The sequence below is a fragment of the Podarcis raffonei genome, chromosome 14, assembly GCF_027172205.1.
Source record: "Podarcis raffonei isolate rPodRaf1 chromosome 14, rPodRaf1.pri, whole genome shotgun sequence".
Taxonomy (NCBI): Eukaryota; Metazoa; Chordata; class Lepidosauria; order Squamata; family Lacertidae; genus Podarcis; species Podarcis raffonei.
In genome coordinates, this window is record NC_070615.1 from 6596461 (window position 1) to 6619818 (window position 23358).

General features: G+C 45.7%; 1 protein-coding gene across 2 annotated transcripts in view; it reads left to right on the top strand.

Annotated features, from left to right (window-relative positions):
• PRTG (protogenin) overlaps positions 1–23358 on the top strand; it is an 87691-nt gene that overhangs the window by 53847 nt on the left and 10486 nt on the right. For both annotated transcript variants that reach the window (XM_053365839.1, XM_053365840.1), the window contains exons 12-16: positions 18345–18440; positions 18828–19014; positions 20431–20558; positions 21005–21175; positions 22042–22227. In XM_053365839.1, the coding sequence (XP_053221814.1) occupies positions 18345–18440; positions 18828–19014; positions 20431–20558; positions 21005–21175; positions 22042–22227 (768 nt within the window). The remainder of the gene's footprint in view (positions 1–18344; positions 18441–18827; positions 19015–20430; positions 20559–21004; positions 21176–22041; positions 22228–23358) is intronic.

The following is a 23358-nucleotide window of genomic DNA, read 5'->3' on the forward strand; positions in this document are numbered from 1 at the left end:
GGTATTGCTCTCCCGCCTTCAGCAAAAGGAACCTGAAGCCTTTGGAGTGCAGCATGAGTTCCCGCTGCGCTCCAAAGGTTTCCGGCGGCTATCCCTGAAGCCTGGAGAGCAAGAGGTGTCCCTCTGCGCTTTGGAGCCTTCGCGTTGCTATCGCTGAAGCCAAGGAGCCTGCATTCGCTCTATAGGACGCACACACATTTCCCCTTCATTTTTGGAGGGGGAAAAGTGCGTCCTATAGACCGAAAAATACAGTATATCAATAGAGGTGATCCATTTAACATAGAATAGTACAGCTTTCAAAAAGCTTCCAACAAGCTTTCTCACCAAAGACTCTTTAGTAAGCTTAGCAATCATAGGAACTGGTTAAATAAAAAGAAGCAGATTAGGGGTAAATATACTCTGAATGGAGAGATGTAGACACTACATGCAGGATAATTCTGTCAGTTGCTACTAGCCATGATGGCTGTGTTCCATCTGCACTGCTGGAGGTAGCATGGCATGCCCCTGAATACGAGTTGTTGGGACTTGCAAGTGGGGTGAGTTCAGATCCTGCTTCCAGGCTTCCCATAATGGGCATTTGGTAGGAGTCTGAGAACAGGATCTTGGACTAGATGGATCCCCTTTGTTCTGATCCTGCTGCTGCAGGACTTTTCTTAGGTTCTTATGAGATCAACTGGCTCAAGGTTCTGGCACACAAGCCAGGCCAAGCATTGAATAAGGACCAAGGTGGTAGTTCAGGACTTGCACTTTCTGCCTCAGCTGCAGGACTGCTTAAAGAAAGTTGTCTCAAGCAGTGTGTTTGCTTCGTTACATCACATGCAACTTATCCTGGGGCACAAGCTACTGGGATGCACCCACAGGCCAGCTCCATCCAAATGACTTCTCCTTATGCATTCCTCCCCCTTCATTGCAACAAGGCTCAGAAAGGGGAGTGTCCTAGAAGATCTCCAAATAGCTATGATGCTTGCACAGATGCCCTACTCAGTATTTGAGCAGCTAAGTTGATTACCAGCTGAACCAGTAAATCACAGAGAGCCTTGGTGGTGTTTTTCAGAAGCTGGCAGGTGCCCTGAACTTAAATTAAAGCCTTGCATAAAATTTGAAGGCCGATAGAGTTAAAACAAAGAATTATTAAGAGTAGAATATTGCAGTGCATCCAGCAAGAAAACAGCCTTTCCTCACACTCTGGTGATCATAGACAAAATTGGCCTTTTCCAGAATGCATGAAAGTGAAAAAAACTCACCAAAACCCTGGGAAGATGAAGATTCCCAACCATAGAAGCTCCATTCCTTCTGCCTTTCCAGGTCTGCTCACATCTTCATGGAATGAGGTGCAAACACTCTAGTAATAGGGCGATGGGGAGGTAGAGATGCGAGATTGGTGATTGTGGGTCTGCTCCTCAGTTGACAGGCAAGGAGGCAGCAGCTTGGCTTGGCGGCCGCCCTTTTGAACTAGCAAAGCAAGGACTCATCCACACATGCTTGTTTAATCCTTGAGGACTGGCATGTGTGAGTGAGCCCCCTTTGCAGATAAAGATCTACACGTGGGCAAATGAAAAGAGCTGTCTGGGTGAAAAAGTTGGGACCCTGTTGATACGGTGCCCCCTGTAGCTGTGCCCAAATAATTGAGATTTTGTGCAAGGCATTTTTGCATTTGAGTACATGTTTCGGTTGTCTTAAAAATATACATTACCTCCCCAGTTAAATAATAATAAATAGGAACAATTGAAACATCCAGTTAACACCTATTTTCAGCAATTACAGCAGCCCAGACACAAAAAGAACTCAGTATCAACAGTTAGGAGGCAGCCTAGTAAAGAGAAAAATCTTTAAATATCTGCAACACCACCACATCTTTGCTAGTCCCGTTGAATTCAGTGGACCTTGCTTCTGAGTGTGTAGGTTAGCATTACAAATGTGTTTGTTAAAAGTGCATCTGTGATGCTGAAAAACCATTCACCAAGCTTTCCAAATGGCCCTGTAATGAAAATGACACACTTCTAGGCTATTACTGAATTAAGTAGCAAACGATATATTGCCCCTCAGTACTTTGGAATCATTTGCAGCTCCTTGCAAGGAGGAAAAGAAAAGTTGTTTTCCGTTCTCCTTGAAAAGACTTATTTGCATTTGTAGTTGCAGATATGAAGGGCCTTATTCCTGGGTGTTTTTGCTTGTGAAGCCCAATAAACAGAGAATTAAACTATGTTGCCCAGAGATAAGTCCCATCCTTTTCAGTCCTGATTTGAAAAGCAGTGGCTTTTGAAGAAGGCTTAGAGGGAACTCGGGTCCTGTTCAAGGAAATTAAATCAACATTGTCTATTAATCATACCGTGTGTCAACCCCCTCCCCCTCCCGGTGAATGTGAGGGACCATTAGATGTGTGAGGTCTCTAAAGATCTGACCAAGTCAAATGAGAAGAGGGTTTCAAGAAAAAGGAAAAAAGAGGCCGCCATTAGCACATGAAAGAGAGTTTGGAGTGAAAAGAACAAGAGAGAGAGAGAGAGAGAGAGAGAGAGAGAGAGCGCTCTACCTGGGTGTGGGTGTCTGTTTTTAACTTTGTTTAGTTAACAGAAATCACAATACTCAAAGAGTAAAGTCCAATGATAGTTTTCAATCAAATGTTGCTGCTCTCCAGGAACTAATGCATAATCTCATGAAGAGTAAACATTCCGCATTTGGGAGGCTGAGGCTAAGAAGCCGGATTTTTTGATGCAAACCTTTTAGTCCCCACAACCCAACACATGCCTCCTCTCTGAGTACAGTGGTACCTCGGGTTAAGTACTTAAATTGTTCTGGAGGTCCGTTCTTAACCTGAAACTGTTCTTAACCTGAAGCACCACTTTAGCTAATGGGGCCTCCTGCTGCTGCTGCACTGCCGGAGCACGATTTCTGTTCTTATCCTGAAGCAAAGTTCTTAACCTGAGGTACTATTTCTGGGTTACCAGAGTCTGTAACCTGAAGCGTATGTAACCCAAGGTACCACTGTATGTGTGTGTGCGTGGCCATAAATGTATATTCTTCCCCTGTTTACCCCCTTCTTCTGTTCCTAACTCCCTCACCCCTAAAGTCTCCATCCGGGTAACCTGTTGAGACCCACGATGGAGCCAAGCCAAGAGTAGGTCGAGCCAGAGTCATCTTCCGCGCTGTCTCAGCCCCGCCCACATGCTCTTGCAATCCATGCATGCCTTTGATTTGATTCTCTTGCAACGCACACATTCCAGCCATCCATTTTCTCTCTCTCTTTTTTTTAAAGATATTTTATTAAAATTTCCAGTTTTTAAACAAACAAAAAGCAAAAAAAGCAAAAAAATTAAAAACACATAAAGTTCACAACTTATTTTTCAATGACATTTTCCCTGACCTCCTCATACCTTCCCTTCTTGTATTCCAATTCAAATTATTTGTTCAGCAAATCCTTATCTCAAAGCATTACAGCTAGAAAACACCTTATTTTCTATCCAACATCTTAAGTTATTGTAACCTTAAATTTTTACTTATAAAAAACCATTTTTTCATATTCTTTTATACCATTACAGCTAGAAACCACTTCATTCCAACATCATTCAACATTCATTAATTTTACAATATTTCTGTAAACAGTCCTTAAATTTCTTCCAATCTTCTTCTGCCGACTCTTCTCCCTGGTCACGGATTCTGCCAGTCATTTCTGCCAATCCCATACAGTCAATCAACTTCATCTGCCATTCTTCCAGAGTGGGTAAATCTTGCGTCTTCCAATACTTTGCAATAAGTATTCTTGCTGCTGTTGTGGCATACATAAAGAAAGTTCTATCCTTTTTTAACACCAACTGGCCGACCATGCCCAAGAGAAAAGCCTCTGGATTCTTCAAGAAGGTATATTTAAATACCTTTTTCAATTCGTTATAGATCATTTCCCAGAAAGCCTTAATCTTAGGGCACGTCCACCAAAGGTGAAAAAATGTACCTTCATTTTCTTTACATTTCCAACATTTATTATCGGGCAAATGATAAATTTTTGCAAGCTTGACTGGGGTCATGTACCACCTATATATCATTTTCATAATATTTTCTCTTAAGGCATTGCATGCCGTAAATTTCATCCCAGTGGTCCACAACTGTTCCCAGTCCGCAAACATAATGTTATGTCCAACATCTTGTGCCCATTTAATCATAGCAGATTTAACCGCCTCATCCTGAGTGTTCCATTTCAACAGCAAGTTATACATTTTTGACAAAATCTTAGTTTTGGGTTCTAACAGTTCTGTTTCCAATTTAGATTTTTCCACCTGGAACCCCACTTTCTTATCCAAATTGTAAGCCTCCATTATCTGAAAATAATGAAGCCAGTCTTGCACTTTGTTTTTTAGTTTCTCAAAACTCTGCAGTTTCAATCTATCTCCTTCTTGTTCCAAAATTTCCCAATATTTCGGCCATTTGGCCTCCATATTGAGCTTTTTCTGAGCTTTCGCTTCCATTGGTGACAACCACCTTGGGGTTTTATTTTCCAATAAGTCCTTATATCTAATCCAAACATTAAACAATGCTTTCCTAACAATATGGTTTTTAAATGCTTTATGTGCTTTAACCTTGTCATACCACAAATATGCATGCCACCCAAAAACGTTGTTAAAACCTTCAAGATCCAAAATGTCTGTGTTCTCAAGAAGCAGTCAGTCTTTCAACCAGCAAAATGCTGCTGATTCATAATAAAGTTTAACGTCTGGCAGGGCATATCCACCCCTTTCCTTTGCATCAGTTAATATCTTAAATTTTATTCTGTTGAAGCCCTTCTCTGATGTGTAATATCAGTCTTGTATTGTTTACCGGACCTGGTAATTTTTTCCTGTGCCAGCTCTATCTTCCCTTTCCCATCTGCCATAACAATTCATGAACAGCCCAAGGTCAGTCTCACACCTGGTAGATTTGTTTTGAAAAGGAATTTTCCAAAGCTTGGTTACTTAGTGACTTAGTTGTTATTGCAACAAAGTCTCCTCTAGGGGGACACACTTCCAGCTTCACTTTGCAACTTTAAAACAAATATGGTCCTTATAAGTCCCCAGTATCCCTTAAAAGCCACAATTTCAGTGTCCTTAAAAGTTACTTTTTAGTCAAAAACAGTTCCAAAAACACTGTATCTTTCACAGAGTTATGTCAAGATTCTTTACCCTAAACGTGCTGACAGTTATTCCCACTGATCGGCTTTCCCTGTCATAGGCAGTCCGTTCCCAGATTTCAGAGGCAGCAGATATATCTTTGCTTCCCTCTTTTCTTGCAGGTAAATATTTTTCAGTTTTCTCCCCTCCGCTCCTGCAAACAGGAGGGGGATCGCTTTTTTGGTGTTGGATTTTAAGCCTTTAAAAAACGTCTTTCAAAGTTACAGCTTTGCAATCTCTTTGCTTTGATCTATTTACAAGCCGGAAAGGCAGACTTCCTGTTTTTGCCTTTCCCGTTTCGGTGCCCAATTTATTAAAAATTTCTCTCCAGTTAATTCGCTTAATCCTACTCACGGGTAGTTGCTTTAGAATCCAATTATCCAGAAAGGAATCAGCGCTCTCCGACCATGGCCGTGTGGCTTCGCTCCGCGGAAGAGGTAAACAACTCTCAGCCCCGCGCCGCTCACCTCCGTTCCGTTCCAAAGCCTTTAAAAAGGCTCCTTCGCAGTCGGGGGGGGCGCAAATGGAGCCCGCCGAGTCTCCGAGTTCACAGGCTTCACCGCCTGTGATTTCTTCGGGTCCCCACTTCGCCGCAGCGGCAAGACCCAGTCCCGCGGAGCCGATTCCCTCCGGAGCTCAGAGGGAATCCGCCATTAGTCGCTGGCGCTGACCGGAAGTCCCCATTTTCTCTCTTACACATACACCTCCCACACATGTGCACAGTACTCTGCACCATCCATTCACCACAGAAGTGCTTTCTCACACACATACCCCCCTCTCTCACTCACCCACCCCTCTTCCCTCCTCAGCTGCCTCCCTTTCTTGCCCCACCCATGAGGAAATTAGCTGTAGCCCACTAGTGCCAATAGAAACTTTTTTCTAAACCTCCCTGCGATGGATGGTTTAAACCACTGAGCCTTTTGGGCTTGCCGATCAGGGGTTCGAATCCATGTAATGGTGGTGAGCTCCTGTTTCTTTGTCCCGGTTTCTGCCAACCTAGCAGTTCAAAAGCACACCAGTGCAAGTAGATAAATAGGTACTGCTGCAGCGGGAAGGTAAATGGCGTTTCTGTGCGCTCTGGTTTCCATCACGGTGTTCCGTTGCACCAGAAGCAGTTTAGTCATCCTGGTCACATGACCCAGAAAGCTGTCTGTGGAGAAACGCCAGCTCCCTGGGCCTAAAAGCGGAGATGAGCGCCACACCCCACTGTCGAATTTGACTGGACTTAACCATCGAGGGGTCTTTTACCTTTATTTACCTTTTCCCCAATGGATGGCAGCACTCAGGGTGTGAATGGCCAAATTGAGGGAGGAGAGATCCTTTGGTGCCACAGGTCATCCAGCCCACCAGCTTGGAGATTCCTTAGAGTGTAAGCCCCTCTGGGCAGAGACCTGCTTCTCTTGCAGTGTGTAAAGGACTTAGCCCTATTATAGGAACAAATAATTGCTTGGGGCAGCAAACGTCTCCCCGAGGCACAATCCTTAGAAATTATCCTGTACAACCTTCTTTGCAATGAACACGAGTGTGCAAAAGCTCTCTCCTTCAGGCTTTACAATACTGTACTTGTGCAAGAGAACAATGCTGGGTTAGGCTGCTTTGAGGGGTTTGCATGACCAAAGCAATGCCCTTTCCAACTCCCTATAATGCCTGAGCCACCAGAACCCTTGTCTTTTTGTGGGAGCTCTGTGCAAAAGATGCAGCATTGCATCTTCCTAGGAGAGTATGTGTGAGGGGCTCAGTTTCTTTGAAACACTCTGAAGTTTGGTGCATGTTGCCTCTTTGCTTTCCAGTCCTTGGCAGGGGATTGGGCAGGCAAACATGGGCACAGCCAAGATTTATATTGGAGGGGCAGGTATTTTTGGGGGGGTCAGAACCAAGTTATCTGTGATGCAGTTGGTCAGTTCAGTATTTTTATTTATTTACTTGATTTGAGGGAGGCAGCTCTGACATGCAGGCAAAGCAGCCCCTGTACCATATTGTGTGAACGATGGAGACTCTTTAAGAGTACACTGGTGCCTTGTGTTACGGATGGGATCCATACCGGAGGCCCGTCCGCAACATGAAATGCCCACCTCGAAGTGCTGTGTCTGCGCAGGCGCAGCGCGATTTGACACTGCATCTGCGCATACGCGAGCGGCGAAACCCAGAAGTAACCCGCTCTGGTACTTCTGGGTTGCTGCGGGACATAATGCGAAAGGACGCAACATGAAGCAGACGCAACACGAGGTCTGACTGTAATAAAACGCTGCTGTGGCCTGGAACTGGGTGTGTGCAGTGCAGCTGAAAGGGACTAAGACTGTGGGTCGCATGAGGACGTTCCATCCTTCTTGGCAACTGCCCATAAAAACTAGGCCAGAGTAAGACTAGGATGATGTCAGAAGACTCCAGGAGCCCTATTTGTTGACAGATTTTGAGGGTGAGCTGTGAGATTATGTGGGCTCTGGGTGTGAAAGCCAGCATGGCCAATGGCCAGGGGTGTTTGGAATTGTTACATGTCAAGGGCTACAGGTGCCCCACCCCTGAATATTGAGCCAGGTGGGCCAATTGGTCTGACACCGTTTGCAACTTGTGTTTCTGTTTAGCTGGGTTTTCTTGGTGGAAAATACGCTGTGCATTGTCCCAAGGGGAATTCTAGGGTTACAATCCTGTGGTGTCAGGAAGAGTGTCTTCCTTCTCTTGTCTGTGTGTTCAAAATGGACTAATGGCATCTGGGGCAGTGAAGCATCCGGATGGGCTGGCTTGTGCAAATCCACATGCCACATCCATTTGCCCATCCATCCTCTTTATCCTCCTAATGCAGCAAATTGCTTTATAGGTAATAGGTGAAGCATGTCGTCCCCCCAGAGCAGGACTGAAACAGCAAGTGCCTTTGTAAGCTGTCTGCCTGATCTGCAGCCCAGAACGCCTGGAAGGGCCGGGCTTCTTGGCAAGTCTTCAGCCTGCAGATGGCTTTGCAATGAAAGCTTGCTCCTTGCTGCAGTGCAAGGAATGATAGATGGTGTTTTCATTTTGCTGCTCCAAGGGGTCAAAGTGCCATCAAGGGCTCATGACAGCCCAACAGAGAAATGTTAGTTCTGAAAGGAAATTTATTTCATAGCTCTAGGGGAAGTTTTGGGGGCCCTGAATGGATTCTCTCAGTCAGTGTGTAAAAATGTATTATTGTTCATAAGATAACGCTGTGTGCCCTGTGCTTGACTGTAGGTGTTGCTGTGTGACAGCAACTAAAACAGATGCTAAAACAAATTTTGTAGCATCTTCTCATGGTTGCTGTTGAGAAGCTTTTTAGAGGGATTATCTCAGTCAGAGGATGAATGAAGAGCCCATGAATTATTTCTGCTCTTTCTTTATCTGTGGAGTCCTGGAAAGCTGGTCTCCTGTTCTCTGGAATTCACTTAGAATCATAGAATTCTAGAGTTGGAAGGGAGCCTGAGGGTCATCTAGTCCAACCCCTGCAATGCAGGAATCTCAGCTAAAGCATCCATGACAGGTGGCCACCCAACCTCTGCTTAAAAACCTCCCAACAAAGAAAAGTCCACTACCTTCCGAGGGAGACCGCTCCACTGCCAAACAGCTTTTACTGTCTGAAAGTTCTTCCTGTTGTTTACTGAGAATCTCCTTTCTTGTAATTTGAACCCATTGCTTCAGGTCCTACCTTCTGGAGCAAGCGGAAAACAAGCTTGCTCCATCTCCTATGTAACCACTGTTCAGATGGCTATCATATCACCTCTCAGTCTTTTCTCCAGGCTAAACATACCCAACTCCTTCAACCATTCCTCATCAGGCTTGGTTTCCAGACACTTTATCATCCTGGTCACCTTGACATTTGCCTGGCTAATCTGGGGGAAGAAGCTGCTTTGTCCCCACTTTTCAGGCAAGGCCACCATGGGGTTCCAATGCACCAACAGACTTGCTGAGGTCTTTCTGTGAACAAAGAGCAGCGCTCTGGGCATGGCAAACTCACATGGTGCAGGTGTGCTTTGGGTGGCAAGGACATGACGCTTTCCTGAGCGCTAAACAGGGGTCAGCAAACTTTTTCAGCAGGGGGCTGGTCCCCTGTCCCTCAGACCTTGGGGGGGGGACTATATTTTTTTTGGGGGGAGAACAAATTCCTATGCCCCACAAATAACCCAGAGATGCATTTTAAATAAAAGGACACATTCTACTCATTTAAAACATGCTGATTCCCGAACCGTCTGCAGGCTGGATTTAGAAGGCGATTGGGCCAAATCCAGCCCCTGGGCCTTAGTTTGCCTACCCATGGCTTAAGTGATCCAGTGTGCTCCTTTCAGGTGGCTAGTTTGATTATCATGTGCAGTCGGGTTCTGCAGATAATTTCCTTTACAGTCATACCTCGGGTTGAAGTAGCTTCGGGTTGAGCGTTTTCGGGTTGCGCTCCGTGGCGACCTGGAAGTAACGGAATGCGTTACTTCTGGGTTTCGCTGCTCGCGCATGCGCAGACGCTCAAAATGACGTCACATGCATGTGCAGAAGCGGCGAATCGCGACCCTTGCACTCGCAGATGTGGGTTGCGTTCGCTTCAGGATGTGAATGGGGCTCCGGAATGGATCCCGTTCGCATCCAGAGGTACCACTGTACCAGGTTCCTGTTGGAAGTATCCTGCTGCATGATATTGCTATAGACGCACACCTCCAGACATTTATTTATTTTATTTTTTGCAAAAGGTGGGTGGGTGAAACAAGACTCAATGTCTTGCCTGCCCCCCTGCTGCAAGGCAGCTTCTTCAGCTATTACATGTTGATGAGGTTTTGTGACGGAAAAGCCACCCACATAACACAGGCCTAAAATGTGTTTTTCCCTGATTGTGGAGACTGGCCAGGAGTCCAGGGGCTCCTCCCCTCCCCCCTCCATCCCGAGGTGGCCTCCTTTTCTCTGTAATTCCATTTAAATGATTGTTGTCTACGAGGTGAGTTTTAGGGGCCATCTTCTCATCTTACAAAGCAGAGCCAGTGAACTGTGCTCAATCCTTTGGGCAGCAACAAAAGGGAGGAAGGGCTCCTGGCAGCGAGAGCGAGTGCAAGGGGTCCAGATTAGAGGATGGCAATAAGAAGATGCCAGAAGCCTGCTGCAAAGTCAGATTTTTTAAGGCAAACCCAAATTTCCTTTCTCAGGCAAGCCATCATTTAGATTTGGACTCAGAACTATGGCAAGAGCTTCCAGATGTCCAGGCAAAGTTTGTCTGCCTGTCTCTGCTTGTCATTAGCTCAGCAGCACTCATGTTACTTTGGTGCAGGAGCCCCTGGAGGTGGAGCAATGGCTATAAATTAATAATAATAATATTTACTCACCCATCAATTGATGGTCCCAGGGCAGGTCACATTAAAATACAACATTAAAAATAGTTTATTAAAACACAATCACAAAAGTAAGGTGGGTCCTAAAAATATACCTCTCAAGTGTCAAAAGCCAGGGTAAAGAGGTGTGTCTTCAGCACTCTCCAGAAGCTGTACAATGAAGGTTCCAGGTGCACCTCTGTGGTGGGAGGGAGTTCCACAGCTTAGGGGCCACCACAGAGAAGGCCCTTTCCTGGGCTACCACACACGCACACGCTTATGCCTACACCTACGCCTCTGAGGGTGGAAGGACTAAGAAGAGAGCACACTTTGGCAATCTCTGCACCCAAGAGGGTCTGTAGGGAAGGAGGCATTCTTTCAGATATTTCTAATCTGTCAGTTCAGACCTTATGTGAGCCAGTTAGTGCACACACGGCTGGCAAAGCTGCTTCAGACCGTGACTTCTGATTCTGCTTAGCTGGCTGGCTGGCTGCAAACAATAGTTAACCAATTCAGACATCAACCAAACCATAGTTACGTTACCACTAGTGGTGGTTTGACATAATGCTTGGACAAAGCCGATATCCCTGGGGCTCTACCCCACTCCTCACCCCCCCCAATTCATGCCTTTATATATTTTAGCTTTTGAGCTGTGTTGCTGACCCCCAACTTCCCATCCCTGATCTAACCACCACACCTGTTTTAAGAAAGTTGCTTGCAACTTCAGAAGCACAGCTAAAATTAATATAAAATAAAATAAACTTCTACCTCAAGCGGAATTGCCATGCAGGGTCTTCATTCATCTGTTTTCATCCCTCTCCACACACGCACACACACACACACACACACACACGATGCAGGCCTTGCTGCCCCAGGGAGGCCTCTCTTCTCCCTCCCCCCCCCTTTTTCCAGGGATGTGGACAGTAAGAGCAGTGATGTTTTTACTGCCAGCCCACTGGGGTGGGGGGCAGTGAGGTGATGTTTGTCCGGAGGCCCCTTCAAGGGAGCAGAGGCAAGTCACCAGAGAATTGGCGTCTTTAGATTTTGACAGATAAGCAGGAAAAGGCAGCAGCCAACATGGACTCTTCCATCTGGTTTCTAGCAACCTGGGGTTTTATGCAGTTACTTAGTTTGTGGAAGAGATAGCAGAGATTGGAGGGACCCCCCCACCAGTCACCTTTCAGCTGGAGTGTAAACCACTGTGGTTGCCTGAAGGGTTAGCATGCCTCTCTATATTTTTTTATTTAAGAGACCTCTTGTAATATTAGTTAGGTGTGACCTAATGGTTAGAGTGGACTGTAGCCTGGGAGACCAGGGTTTGAATCCTCACTCAGCCAGTCGACGCTCTCTTAGCCCAGTGCCTCTCAAACTTGGGTCCCCAGCTGCTGTTGGACTACAACTCCCATCATCCCTGACCGCTGGTCCTGCTAGCTAAGGATGATGGGAGCTGTAGTCCCAACAACAGCTGGGGACCCAGATTTGAGAAACACTTTCTTAGCCGAAACCTACCTCACAGGGTTGCTGTGAGGATGAAATAGGGAGGGGGAGAACTATGGGTGCCACCTTGAGCTCCTTGGAGGAAAAGGGTGGTATATGGAAATAAATAAATGGAAATAAATAAATGAAATAAATGAACCAACACCGAAACTTTGCATCAATTACAATATTTACAAGCGCGTATTTGACTTAACTAGCCAGTCTTCTTTGATCCTTCACAGAAGTGATGCATTGATGAGCTGCTCCCCCCCCCATCAGTGATGAGAGGAAGTAATTTTGGAGAGGGCCCCTCTCCCCTCTCCCTGCCTCCCCCTCCTCTTGCTCTGAACAGCCTCCTCAGCTCTTGCAGCAAACCTGGCTGCCTCCTTTATTTATGCCTTGAACTCACAACGCCTTTGCTTATTCTCGTAATCGGTTTCTGCTGTATTTACATTTCTGTGCTTCAGACGTGCATTTCTAAGGATCGGGTTTCTCTCTCTCTGGGCCGGCTGTTCCCACCCTTCCCCCCTTCCCCAATTCCCCCGGACCTCTGTTGCTTGGAGCAGACTCTGGCGAGTCCCAGATCCCATGTCAAAGGCCACGACCCAGATGTCAGAGCAGCCCTTTCTGCTGGCCTCCTCTTGAATGATTATCTGGAGTTTATTGTGTTGGAGGGGATGGGATTGGGGGCAGCCCAGTCACCCCAGCAAGGCTCTGCAGCCGGACTGCAGCTCAACAATGGAACGGGGAGTTTCACAGAAGCACAAAAGATTAAATTAAAGTTGGACATTTGGCCAGAGAGGTGTGTGCCTTAGAACGCCCCCTGGGCAACCCATAATTCTTCCTGTTTCTTGTTAAGGAGCATTTTTTTAAAACCACAGCAAGCTAACCTGAAAAATTTCCTGGGCGAAACTTTCATCAAGTCAGTTTGGCTGAGATAAGAGTAAATTGCTGACTTGAAGTCCCTGCTGCAACAAGGCCTCCAACGGATTTTCTGTTGGATCTCATATTTTCAGGTCAGAAACAATATAATGTCCAGTGGCACAGCTTAATATGTGATCACATTTTTTTTTAAAGGAAAGACTGTTTCCCCTCCCAAGGCTTTAACAATAACAACAACAACATCAACACACATATCCAATTTATTATGAAATGTTATCTTTGTCTTCTTGCTCACCCCCACATCCCCTTTGCTTTCTCAAACCTTCATCTGTAGTGAATGAGAGGCTTCAGGGAGGGGGGAGGGGTGGATTCTCTGCTCTGAAAGAAGAGAAAAGCCACTCATTCTCCTGACCTCGGATTCCTTCTTAATTTTATCTAGCCCTGACCTGTTGGCTCAGTTCTGCCGTCTTTGGAGACTCACAAACATGTAGCAGCTGAAAGAAACAATGGCAGGGTTTTTTTGGGATTGCAGCATTGCACTTCTGTGACCTCCATGTAAACAGATGCTTTTCTGCAAAACTTTTGCCAGGGCACCCCCCACCCAAAAAAAAAACTTCACAAAACTTGCTGTGACCATCCATAACAGGACCCTCTCTCCAGCCTCTGATTCAGGACCAGCAAGAGAGAATGGATCTCCCTTGTGTTTCCAATTCTGTCTCTGTCTGTCTGTCTCTGTTTGTTTGTTTGTCTTTTGCTTCATGTATAATTGTGGGAAATGAATTCTGCCCTCTTTTTGTACTTGCTGGCAACCAGGGAACCTTCTGTGAAACGTGGTTTTAAAGGCATAGGGGTGATTCCTGTGTGCAAAAGACTGGCAAGGATTTGAACACTTTCATCCAGAAATTCTCCAATAGCTGCACAGAGATTTAAAACCAATTCTTTGGGAGGGCAAGAAACTTTGTCAGGAGGAGACCCAGTTAGTTAGGAAAGAGGCCATACCTTTTTTAAAAAATGAAAAGGAGCACATGATCTCCCCCTTCTGTCAGTTATATGGCGCTGGGCATATTTAGGGCAGCCACCTCATTTTGTTGACGTAGACTTTAACATAGATGTGGAGAACATCAGGCCTACAGGCCAACCTAGCAGTTCGAAAGCACGTCAAAGTGCAAGTAGATAAATAGGTACCACTCCGGCAGGAAGGTAAATGGCGTTTCCGTGCGCTGCTCTGGTTCGCCAGAAGAGGCTTAGTCATGCTGGCCACATGAGCTGGAAGCTGTACGCCGGCTCCCTCGGCCAATAAAGCGAGATGAGCGCCGCAACCCCAGAGTTAGCCACGACTGGACCTAATGGTCAGGGGTCCCTTTACCTTACCATCTACTTTAATAGCTTTGTGGCAAACAGAAGTCCAACCAGTGCAGCTTCTCCTGCTTTTACATGCAGAGGTCATAGAAAGCCACATCTCTTGCATAGCCTGGCACACACCTCTTCAGGGTTCTGCTGGGAAAGCATGGAGGCAGCTCTGTGCTGACTGATGTAGCAGCAGCAAACTGAAGTGCTTCCTTCCAGCATCATGTCCATCTTCCTCTGAAAGGCCAGGGGGCTGTGGCGGTGGGAGAGTCTGTCTCATTGCCTTTTATTTTGGGGAGGCTGAAACCTTCAGAACAGCTGGACTTAACACCAGGGCTGGATTAGAGATCCAGTGCCAAGTCTGCACAGACTCGCTTGCCCTTTCTGTTTCACTTAACCCCTTCTGTCCCAGTGGTTAGGTGGGTCCCCTGTAAGTGGAGACAGTCTTGCCTTGATTTTGTTGAACCCATGAATTTGGGGAGCTTGAATTGCTTCTGCCACCATCATACAAGACGTTTGTGCTCATCAGTCAGAAGTGTGGCTGGAGACACGATGTTAACCTCCAATTCACATCCCTTCCCTTGCTGATTATTTGGGATTGTTCTGTGGTATCAAAATCTCTTCAGGAAAGGCTTTTCCATTTTGTGCCTTTCACTGCATCTTTGAGGATTAGCGAAGGAAGGAAGGAGCTGGTGCTGGATTTCATTAGAATAGATCTTTTTGACATTTGCCTCTTGCCATTTCCCCCCAGCTCTTTCCTTGGGGGTTGGGGGTGCTGCCTGCAGTTTTGCCTAAACTGAGGATGAGGAGCCTAAAGAGTGTCTTCCTCCTTCGGGGAAAGTGCAGGAGCCCCCTCTGGTGTCTGGCTGCAGAACGACATCACCTCCAGATGCTTGTAGATCAAAGGACCCTTTTGGAGGAGGGAAGCAGACAAAGGGGGGCAAAGTATAAAAGAACAGGAGGCACACACTGCTGAAAGGGGGGAGGGGAGTTTCTTTGTCATCTCCTCCTCCAAAAACACAACTTAGATATTGGCACACTGTCTTGCCTGTTGAAGAACTTCAACTGCAGATATGTTTCGTTAAAAGTTTTGTTGAAGCTGAATTCACTGCAAGCACCAGAACTTCTTATCTATTTATTGTATTTTTATCCCACCCTTCCTCCAAGGCACTCAGGGGCCCATCCCATTGTTACCCTCCCCTGTAAGGTAGCTCAGGCTAGGAGTTGGTGACTGCCCTGAAGTCCCATAGAGAGCTTCATGGCAGAGCAGGAATTTGAACCCGCATCCCTCCAGGGCTTAGGCTGATGACCCAACACAAGGATGGAGAGACAGTGGCAACCCAGCCAGGTGGACGGGGAATAATAATAATAATAATAATAATAATAATAATAATAATAATAGATTGTTCTGGCTGGGGATGAAGAGAGTTGGAGTTCCCCACCGCTCCTCTAGCTACTCCACCAAGCAGTCCTTCACCTGATGGGTCACACCTGCTCATCCAAAAGCTTCCAAGGGCCACAGCTCAGTGGCAGAACAGCTGTCTCACATGGAGAAGGTCCCACCATCAGAGGCGGTGGGCTAGCTGCCTGTAGGGGTGGGGCAAACATCCCAGGGGGCGGGACAGTGATGTCATCACCCCCAGGGATGATACCCGGGATGGGCTGCACCTACCACACACCCCTTCCTCCGCCAGTGCCCACCACCTGTCTCCTGCTGGCCTAGGTAGGGCTGGGAAAGGCTTTCTGCCAGAATCCCCAGAAGGCCATTGCTGCCAGTAGGTGGGTGTAGACAACTCTGATTTGGGGGACCAAAGGACGGATACTGCGTAAGACAGCCTTCTATGCAACTCCTAGGGTGATAGTGAGGCCTCTCTTCCTCCTTCTGCTGGTAGCAGTTGTAACAATGGGTACACAAACTTGCTGTCATTTGTTACTCAAATAGCACCTGTAAGTGTATTTGTTGTTGTTGTTGTTTAGCCGTTTAGTCATGTCTGACTCTTCGTGACCCCATGGACCAGAGCACGCCAGGCACCTCTGTCCTCCACTACCTCCCGCAGTTTGGTCAAACTCATGCTGGTAACCTCGAAAACACTATCCAACCATCTCGTCCTCTGTCGCCCCCTTCTCCTTGTGTCCTCCATCTTTCCCAGCATCAGTGTCTTCTCCAGGGAGTCTTCTCTTCTCATGAGGTGGCCAAAGTACTGGAGCCTCAGCTTCACAATCTGTCCTTCCAGTGAGCACTCAGGGCTGATTTCCTTAAGAATGGATAGGTTTGATCTTGCAGTCCATGGGACTCTCAAGAGTCTCCTCCAGCACCATAATTCAAAAGCATCAATTCTTCGGCGATCAGCCTTCTTTATGGTCCAGCTCTCACTTCCATACATCACTACTGGGAAAACCATGGCTTTAACTATACGGACCTTTGTTGACAAGGTGACGTCTCTACTTCTCAAGATGCTGTCTAGGCCTGTCATTGCCCTTCTCCCAAGAAGCAGGCGTCTTTTAATTTCGTGGCTGCTGTCACCATCTGCAGTGATCATAGAGCCCAAGAAAGTAAAATCTCTCACTGCCTCCATTTCTTCCCCTTCTATTTGCCAGGAGGTGATGGGACCAGTGGCCATGATCTTCGTTTTTTTGATGTTGAGCCTCAGACCATATTTTGCGCTCTCCTCTTTCACCCTCATTAAAAGGTTCTTTAATTCCTCCTCACTTTCTGCCATCAAGGTTGTGTCATCTGCATATCTGAGGTTGTTGATATTTCTTCCGGCAATCTTAATTCCAGCTTGGGATTCATCCAGCCCAGCCTTTCGCATGATGTATTCTGCATATAAATTAAATAAGCAGGGAGACAAAATACAGTCTTGTCGTACTCCTTTCCCAATTTCGAACCAATCAGTTGTTCCATATCCAGTTCTAACTGTAGCTTCTTGTCCCACATAGAGATTTCTCAGGATTCAGATGAGGTGATCAGGCACTCCCATTTCTTTAAGAACTTGCCATAGTTTGCTGTGGTCAACACAGTCAAAGGCTTTTGCATAGTCAATGAAGCAGAAGTAGATGTCTTTCTGGAACTCTCTAGCTTTCTCCATAATCCAGCGCATGTTTGCAATTTGGTCTCTGGTTCCTCTGCCTCTTCTAAATCCAGCTTGCACTTCTGGGAGTTCTCGATCCACATACTGCTTGAGCCTTCCTTGTAGAATTTTAAGCATAACCTTGCTAGCGTGTGAAATGAGTGCAATTGTGCGGTAGTTGGAACATTCTTTGGCACTGCCCTTCTTTGGGATTGGGATGTAGACTGATCTTCTCCAATCTTCTGGCCACTGCTGAGTTTTCCAAATTTGCTGGCATATTGAGTGTAGCACCTTAACAGCACCATCTTTTAAATTTTTAAATAGTTCAGCTGGAATACCATCACTTCCACTGGCCTTGTTATTTGCAGTGCTTTCTAAGGCCCATTTGACTTCACTTTCCAGGATGTCTGGCTCAAGGTCAGCAACCACACTACCTGGGGTGTACGAGACATCCATATCTTTCTGGTATAATTCCTCTGTGTATTCTTGCCACCTCTTCTTGATGTCTTCTGCTTCTGGATGTGTCTGTAAGTGTTGAATTATTTTATGGAAATCACCAGCTGTGGTTCTCTTTTATGGATATAGTGATTGCTGTTTGTTTTCTCCACTATGACCTGTTCATCTTGTGTGCCCTGCTCGGCGTAGTTCATAGCTTCTCTGAGTTCTTCAAGCCCCTTCGCCACGGCAAGGCAGTGATCCATGAAGGGGTGTAAGTGTATAGGGCACTTCATATGCAGACCTCTTCCTATGCCACTGAGCCTGCCCTTAAATACAAAAGGGCAAGGAAGGAGTTGGGGCAGCCATGTTGTTGCAGCTACAACAAAGGCGGCATTTTTTCATCTCTGCCAAGCTAAGCAGTTGGCTCCTTGCCTCTCTCGCCCTGACCTTGCCACTGTGATCCACGCGATGGTCACCTCCAGACCATCATGATCATGGTGTCAGCATGCAGGGGAGCTTCTTTGGCCATAGATGTGCCCCTCCCAATATGTCATCATGGAAGAGATTAAATGAAGGTCATCTTTTAGTGAGGCACCTGCGCCCTGTAGAGTTCAGTGTCTTGAGCTGTCTGAGTCCAATGAGGAAGAATCTGAGTGGGTCTCCCTAGGTCTCAGTTGATTAATTAAATATTCTTATCTCTGCAGATCCCAGAAGGAAGTACCATGTCAGACTCCTGGCCTACAACAGTGTGGAAGAAGGCTACCAGGCAGATCAGACGGTCAGCACTCCTGGCTGTGTCTGTAAGTGTTGAATTATTTTATGGAAATCACCAGCTGTGGTTCTCTTTTATGGATATAGTGATTGCTGTTTGTTTTCTGCAATCCCTCTAACTGCTTTTGGTATTAGGTTGATATTGGGAAGTCTATGACTATGGGGAAAGGGCTTTTAAAAAATGTGTCTGGTATATGTTCCAATGGACTGAGAGCTTGTTGCCATAGGTTTTGGAGTGATTATAGACTTGTTTGATTTATTAAGACTCTTTAGTGGCTGGAGGTCTTAAACCCTCATGCTGACTGCTATGAGTCCTTTCACAAGATGGGATATTAGTCTAGTTTTCAAACTCTCCCTATCATTCCTAGCCGCTTGCGACTCACGTTCCTTGTTGCCTCTTCTCCTCTTTTCCACAGCTGTCCGTGACCGAATGGTCCTGCCTCCACCACCACCTCACCACCTTTATGCCAAAGCAAACACCTCTTCTTCCATCTACCTGCACTGGGGACGACCTGCATTCACCTCTGCACAAATCATTAACTACACTCTCCGCTGCAACCCTGTAGGGCTACAGAATGCCTCTCTGGTCCTTTACCTCCAGACGTGCGTACCATCCGTTCTGATAATTATACTTGCCCCCATTCCCTTCAGATAGTTTGTGGTTCTTTTAACTGGCATTTTTATGGAACATCTAGGATTGCAAAGCCAGTCAAGCCCCCAGATCTGCTCCAGGGCAAGTTCATTTTGGGGCCCGTTTGTATTCAGTTTGTCTCAACTTGGTTAAATTGAGCTGCTCTTCCTCCTCTTTGTCAGCCACAATCCTTGGGTGATACCATAAGATATAAATTCTGGGATTTGCTACCATAAGATGGCTTTAGACAAATTCATGTATAAGACAACCAGTCTCTCCATTTGTCAAAGGCAGTAAGTACATCTGATTGCCAGTTGCTGGGACTCACAAGTGGGGATTGTGCTGTTGCTCCAGCTCTCAAGGTTCTGCTTTCAGGCTTCCTCCCTGGTTGGCCGCTATGGGAACAGGATATTGGACTAGATAGGCTTTGGGCCTGATCCAGCAACCAGGCTCTCTTTAGTCATTGTGTGATTTGGAAAGTGGCCTCTTTTGCTGTAAAGGCTTCAAGCTCAGGAAAATATAACCTGGAGTTAGTTTCAGTTAACGGTTATGGAGACCCCAATCGTTAAGGGTATAAGCTTATTCTGACATGAATTTCTCCTTTTCAAAAAGGTTTTGTAAACAACACAATATAAAATTTTGTCTTACTTATTATGTGTATGGGTGGAGGTTTAATATGTATTTTTTGGGGGGTAGTGGTCTTGATACAACAGGTTGTGGAATTTATCAATAAATTCAATTACAGTATATTTAATCAAAGCATTCCCCCCCACAAGGGAACGCTAAAAAAACTTTGAAAAAATAATTATTTAGTAATGCCCTTATTCAGATATTAGGCTTTTTAAGGGCAATATGTTTTCTAGACTATTTTCAGTTCAATTTCCAAAGTCTTCCTGCCTCTGACTCCATTGTTTACAAACGCCACATATGAGGTCACAGCGATGAGGCCATGATCTACCCACTTGGCAATGCCTAGTGAACTTAGAGACCTGCCTGTTACATTTTTTATCAATTAGAAAATGCCAGCCTCTTCAAGGCCATGTGATATATGGCCAGTCATGGCACATTTCCTGGAGAGGCCACGTAGACCAGACATGTCATTGTTCATGTTAGAGCAGTAATGAGAGTGAACTGAAAATGCAGATCCTGTTTGTAGGTGTTCAGGTTCTGCAATCCAGGGCAGGTGTTGCTTTCTTGATGGGCCAGAAGATGGAGTCCTCCTTCTCAAGTGTTATATTTCAGCCATCCTGTAGAAACATTAGAATACCTCTTTAAGTTTCACATTTTCTGGGTTTTGCAGAAGGGAGCAGGGTCAAGTCACTTTGGTGGAAAACGGATCAGCCACTCCTGGTATTAAATTTTGCTTTCTCATGTTTCTATGTTTACAGCTCAGAAACTCATATGATGGTTCAGGGACTGGAGCCAAGTACTAAGTATGAGTTTGCTGTTCGGCTACATGTGGATCAGCTCTCAAGCCCTTGGAGTCCTGTGGTCTACCACACGACGCTTCCAGAAGGTGAGGGTGACATTGTAAAGAAATGCTCATGTCATCATGCACTGGGTTACTGGCCAGCAGCCCCAGTTCTCTTTGACCAGCTGGGCAGTGGACAAGATCCCCATGCAAAGGATGCCTTTGTGTACATTTTGCCAATGCCGATCACCTGTCATGGCATGTTTGGATGTGGGTGGATGCCAGGTGCTACAAACCCTTTGGGTATCTTGTTCCCAAGCAATGAATTCCAGTGTGGTGGCTCTGGACATCAAAGGGGGAAACAAAAATGACAATTTAAGCTGAGGGCACATATGTGTCCATGGGAGAGGATTCTTCAGTTGGCATCTAGAAGTTTAGTTACATTGCAAGCAATTTTGGGGACCTTCCAGTGTGTTTGGACAGGGGGGTTTCAAGGCAAGGGCTTGCTGATTTGTTTGCCTCCCAGTAATTCTGTGTGGCTTTCCCCCCAGCACCAGCTGGTCCTCCACTGGGAGTGAAGGCAACTCTGATAGAGGAAGACACAGCCTTGGTTTCCTGGAAGCCTCCTGGTGGGCCTGGCACTGTCATATCACGCTACACAATCCTCTATGCATCAAGGAAAGCTTGGATCGCTGGCGAGTGGCAAGTCCTGCACCGGGAAGGTGAGTGACTGACTGTGGCAAGGTGGCTGTGGAGAGCTTGTTCCCAGCTTTATCCAGGTAAATCTAAACTTGCTGTTTCTGCTAAATGCTACCAGCCCTGTTAAGCAGGGCTCGCCTCCTGGGTGATAGACTGTCTGATAGAATCCAGAGTTTCACCTTGAACTTTGTTGCAAAAGTTGCTTCATCCACTCAGATATCAGAAGGGAGAGAGAAAAGGGAGCAAGCCAGCCTCCCTTGTGTGCTTCAGCTAGGCAGCAATATTTAAACCTAGCACCCACAACTCTGCTGGAAACACAGAGGATGCTCCTGGAATGAGGGCTGGTTGCTCAGCTAGATTTTTCTTCCGCCTGCCTGGTTTGTGGTAGAGGAGGAGAAAGGAGGTGGGGCTGAGAAGGTTCTTCTTCTTGAAGAAGAACTATTAAGAGACTTTTGGACTATTAATTGGTTTAGAAATTATTTTAAAGAAAGAGATTAAACATTTATGAGATTAAACATTTAGAGGACTACAGGTTGACCATCCTTTTTCTAGATTCAGATTATAAACGACCGGGTCCAACTCAACAGCATGTTCATGTAGAAAGTGAGGAATTCTTATACTGATAAGCAGGTTGAGGCCATCATCTCTATTCTGGTCTACCCTACTACTTAGCTTTTCTGGATCAGCTCTCCAGCTGATGTTGGACTCAAAACTTCCACTGGTCCCAGCCAGTGCAGCCAGGGTTCCTGGGGATATACTCCAGCAGCAGCTGAAGGGCACCAGGGTCCAGATAAAGTCAGATGGGTCTGTCCGGCTCTCAGGGAACATGATATGGTCAGCTATATCTCAATTCAATCTTCCTGCCTTGTTTTGTCTCCCTCCCTTATAGGAACTATAACAATGGCTTTGCTGGAGAACCTGATGGCAGGAAACATCTACCTCATTAAAATAGCTGCATCCAATGAAGTGGGGGAAGGGCCTTTCTCCAACGTGGTGGAACTTGCTGTCCTACCAAAGGAAGCATCGGAATCAAACCAAAGACCCAAACGCTTGGATTCGGCAGATGCTGACACAGGTGAGTGCAAAGAATTTGTGACAATCACCTAGTCAGGTCTTAGAACACCAGGTCTTTATGTTATTATGATTCACATTTACGGTCTCTTCACACATTCTTTACTATTGTTTGTTGCTGTTATAATACATTTTTAAGATTACATTCTTAAAAGTTTTCTCAGAATGGTTTACAGTAGCTCTCAAAGCAGTGTAAATATGAATCCTAAAATACAATTTAAAACCACAGCAATGAAAACAATACCTCAGCTCTGGTCTCTTTTTGGTAACCTAAACGTGGTTGCCAAAAGCCTGGGAAAACAGAAAATGACTTTGCAACATTGAATCCTTCCAACAGTGAGGGAAGGACTAGTGACAGGGTCTGTTCCTCTCCACCCCCACCTGCACATAATAATAATAATAATAATAATAATAATAATAATAAATTTTTATTTATACCCCGCCCTCCCCAGTCAAGGCCGGGCTCAGAGCGGCTTACAAGCAAAAATAAAAACAAGTTGAATGATTACAACTTAAAAACAAAAATTAAAATACAGCATTAAAATATTGAAACATTAAAATATTAAAATGTAGCCTCATTGCAGGAGGAGAAGGAAAAGAAAAAAGAAAGAGAGGGAGGGAATCAAATTGGCTCCAAGCCAAAGGCCACCTTCTCCTCCACACACCTCAAATACTTTCCTAAGTAAAATCACACTTGAAGGGAGCCTTAGCTGGAAAGAGCAGCTATGAAGCTACCTTAAATCAAGGCTTCTGCAAACGTCAAACCTGCAGGGACAAAGAGTAGCTCCTGGGGAATTCCCCCACCCCTCTGACTTCAGTAAGAAATCCTTGGAGACCCACAGTTTGCACAACCAAACATGGCATCTTGGAGGCACCTGGTTCCTCTCTTTGTTTGTGGCTCTCAGAGTGGCTGACAAAAATCTGTGTTAAAACACTCCCTACAGTCGGGCTTACAGTCTAAAATGCCATTTTTAAAAATTCATTTGTTTATTATTTGATTTATGCCCCCAGTTTACCATAAGAATAAAACATATGATATATAAAAGCTAAAACACAGATTAAAACATCAGAACAGTATTGCATGATGACACCCAAGGAAAAAGTAGGGAGGTGGGTTGCTCCTGCAGGTGTTTGT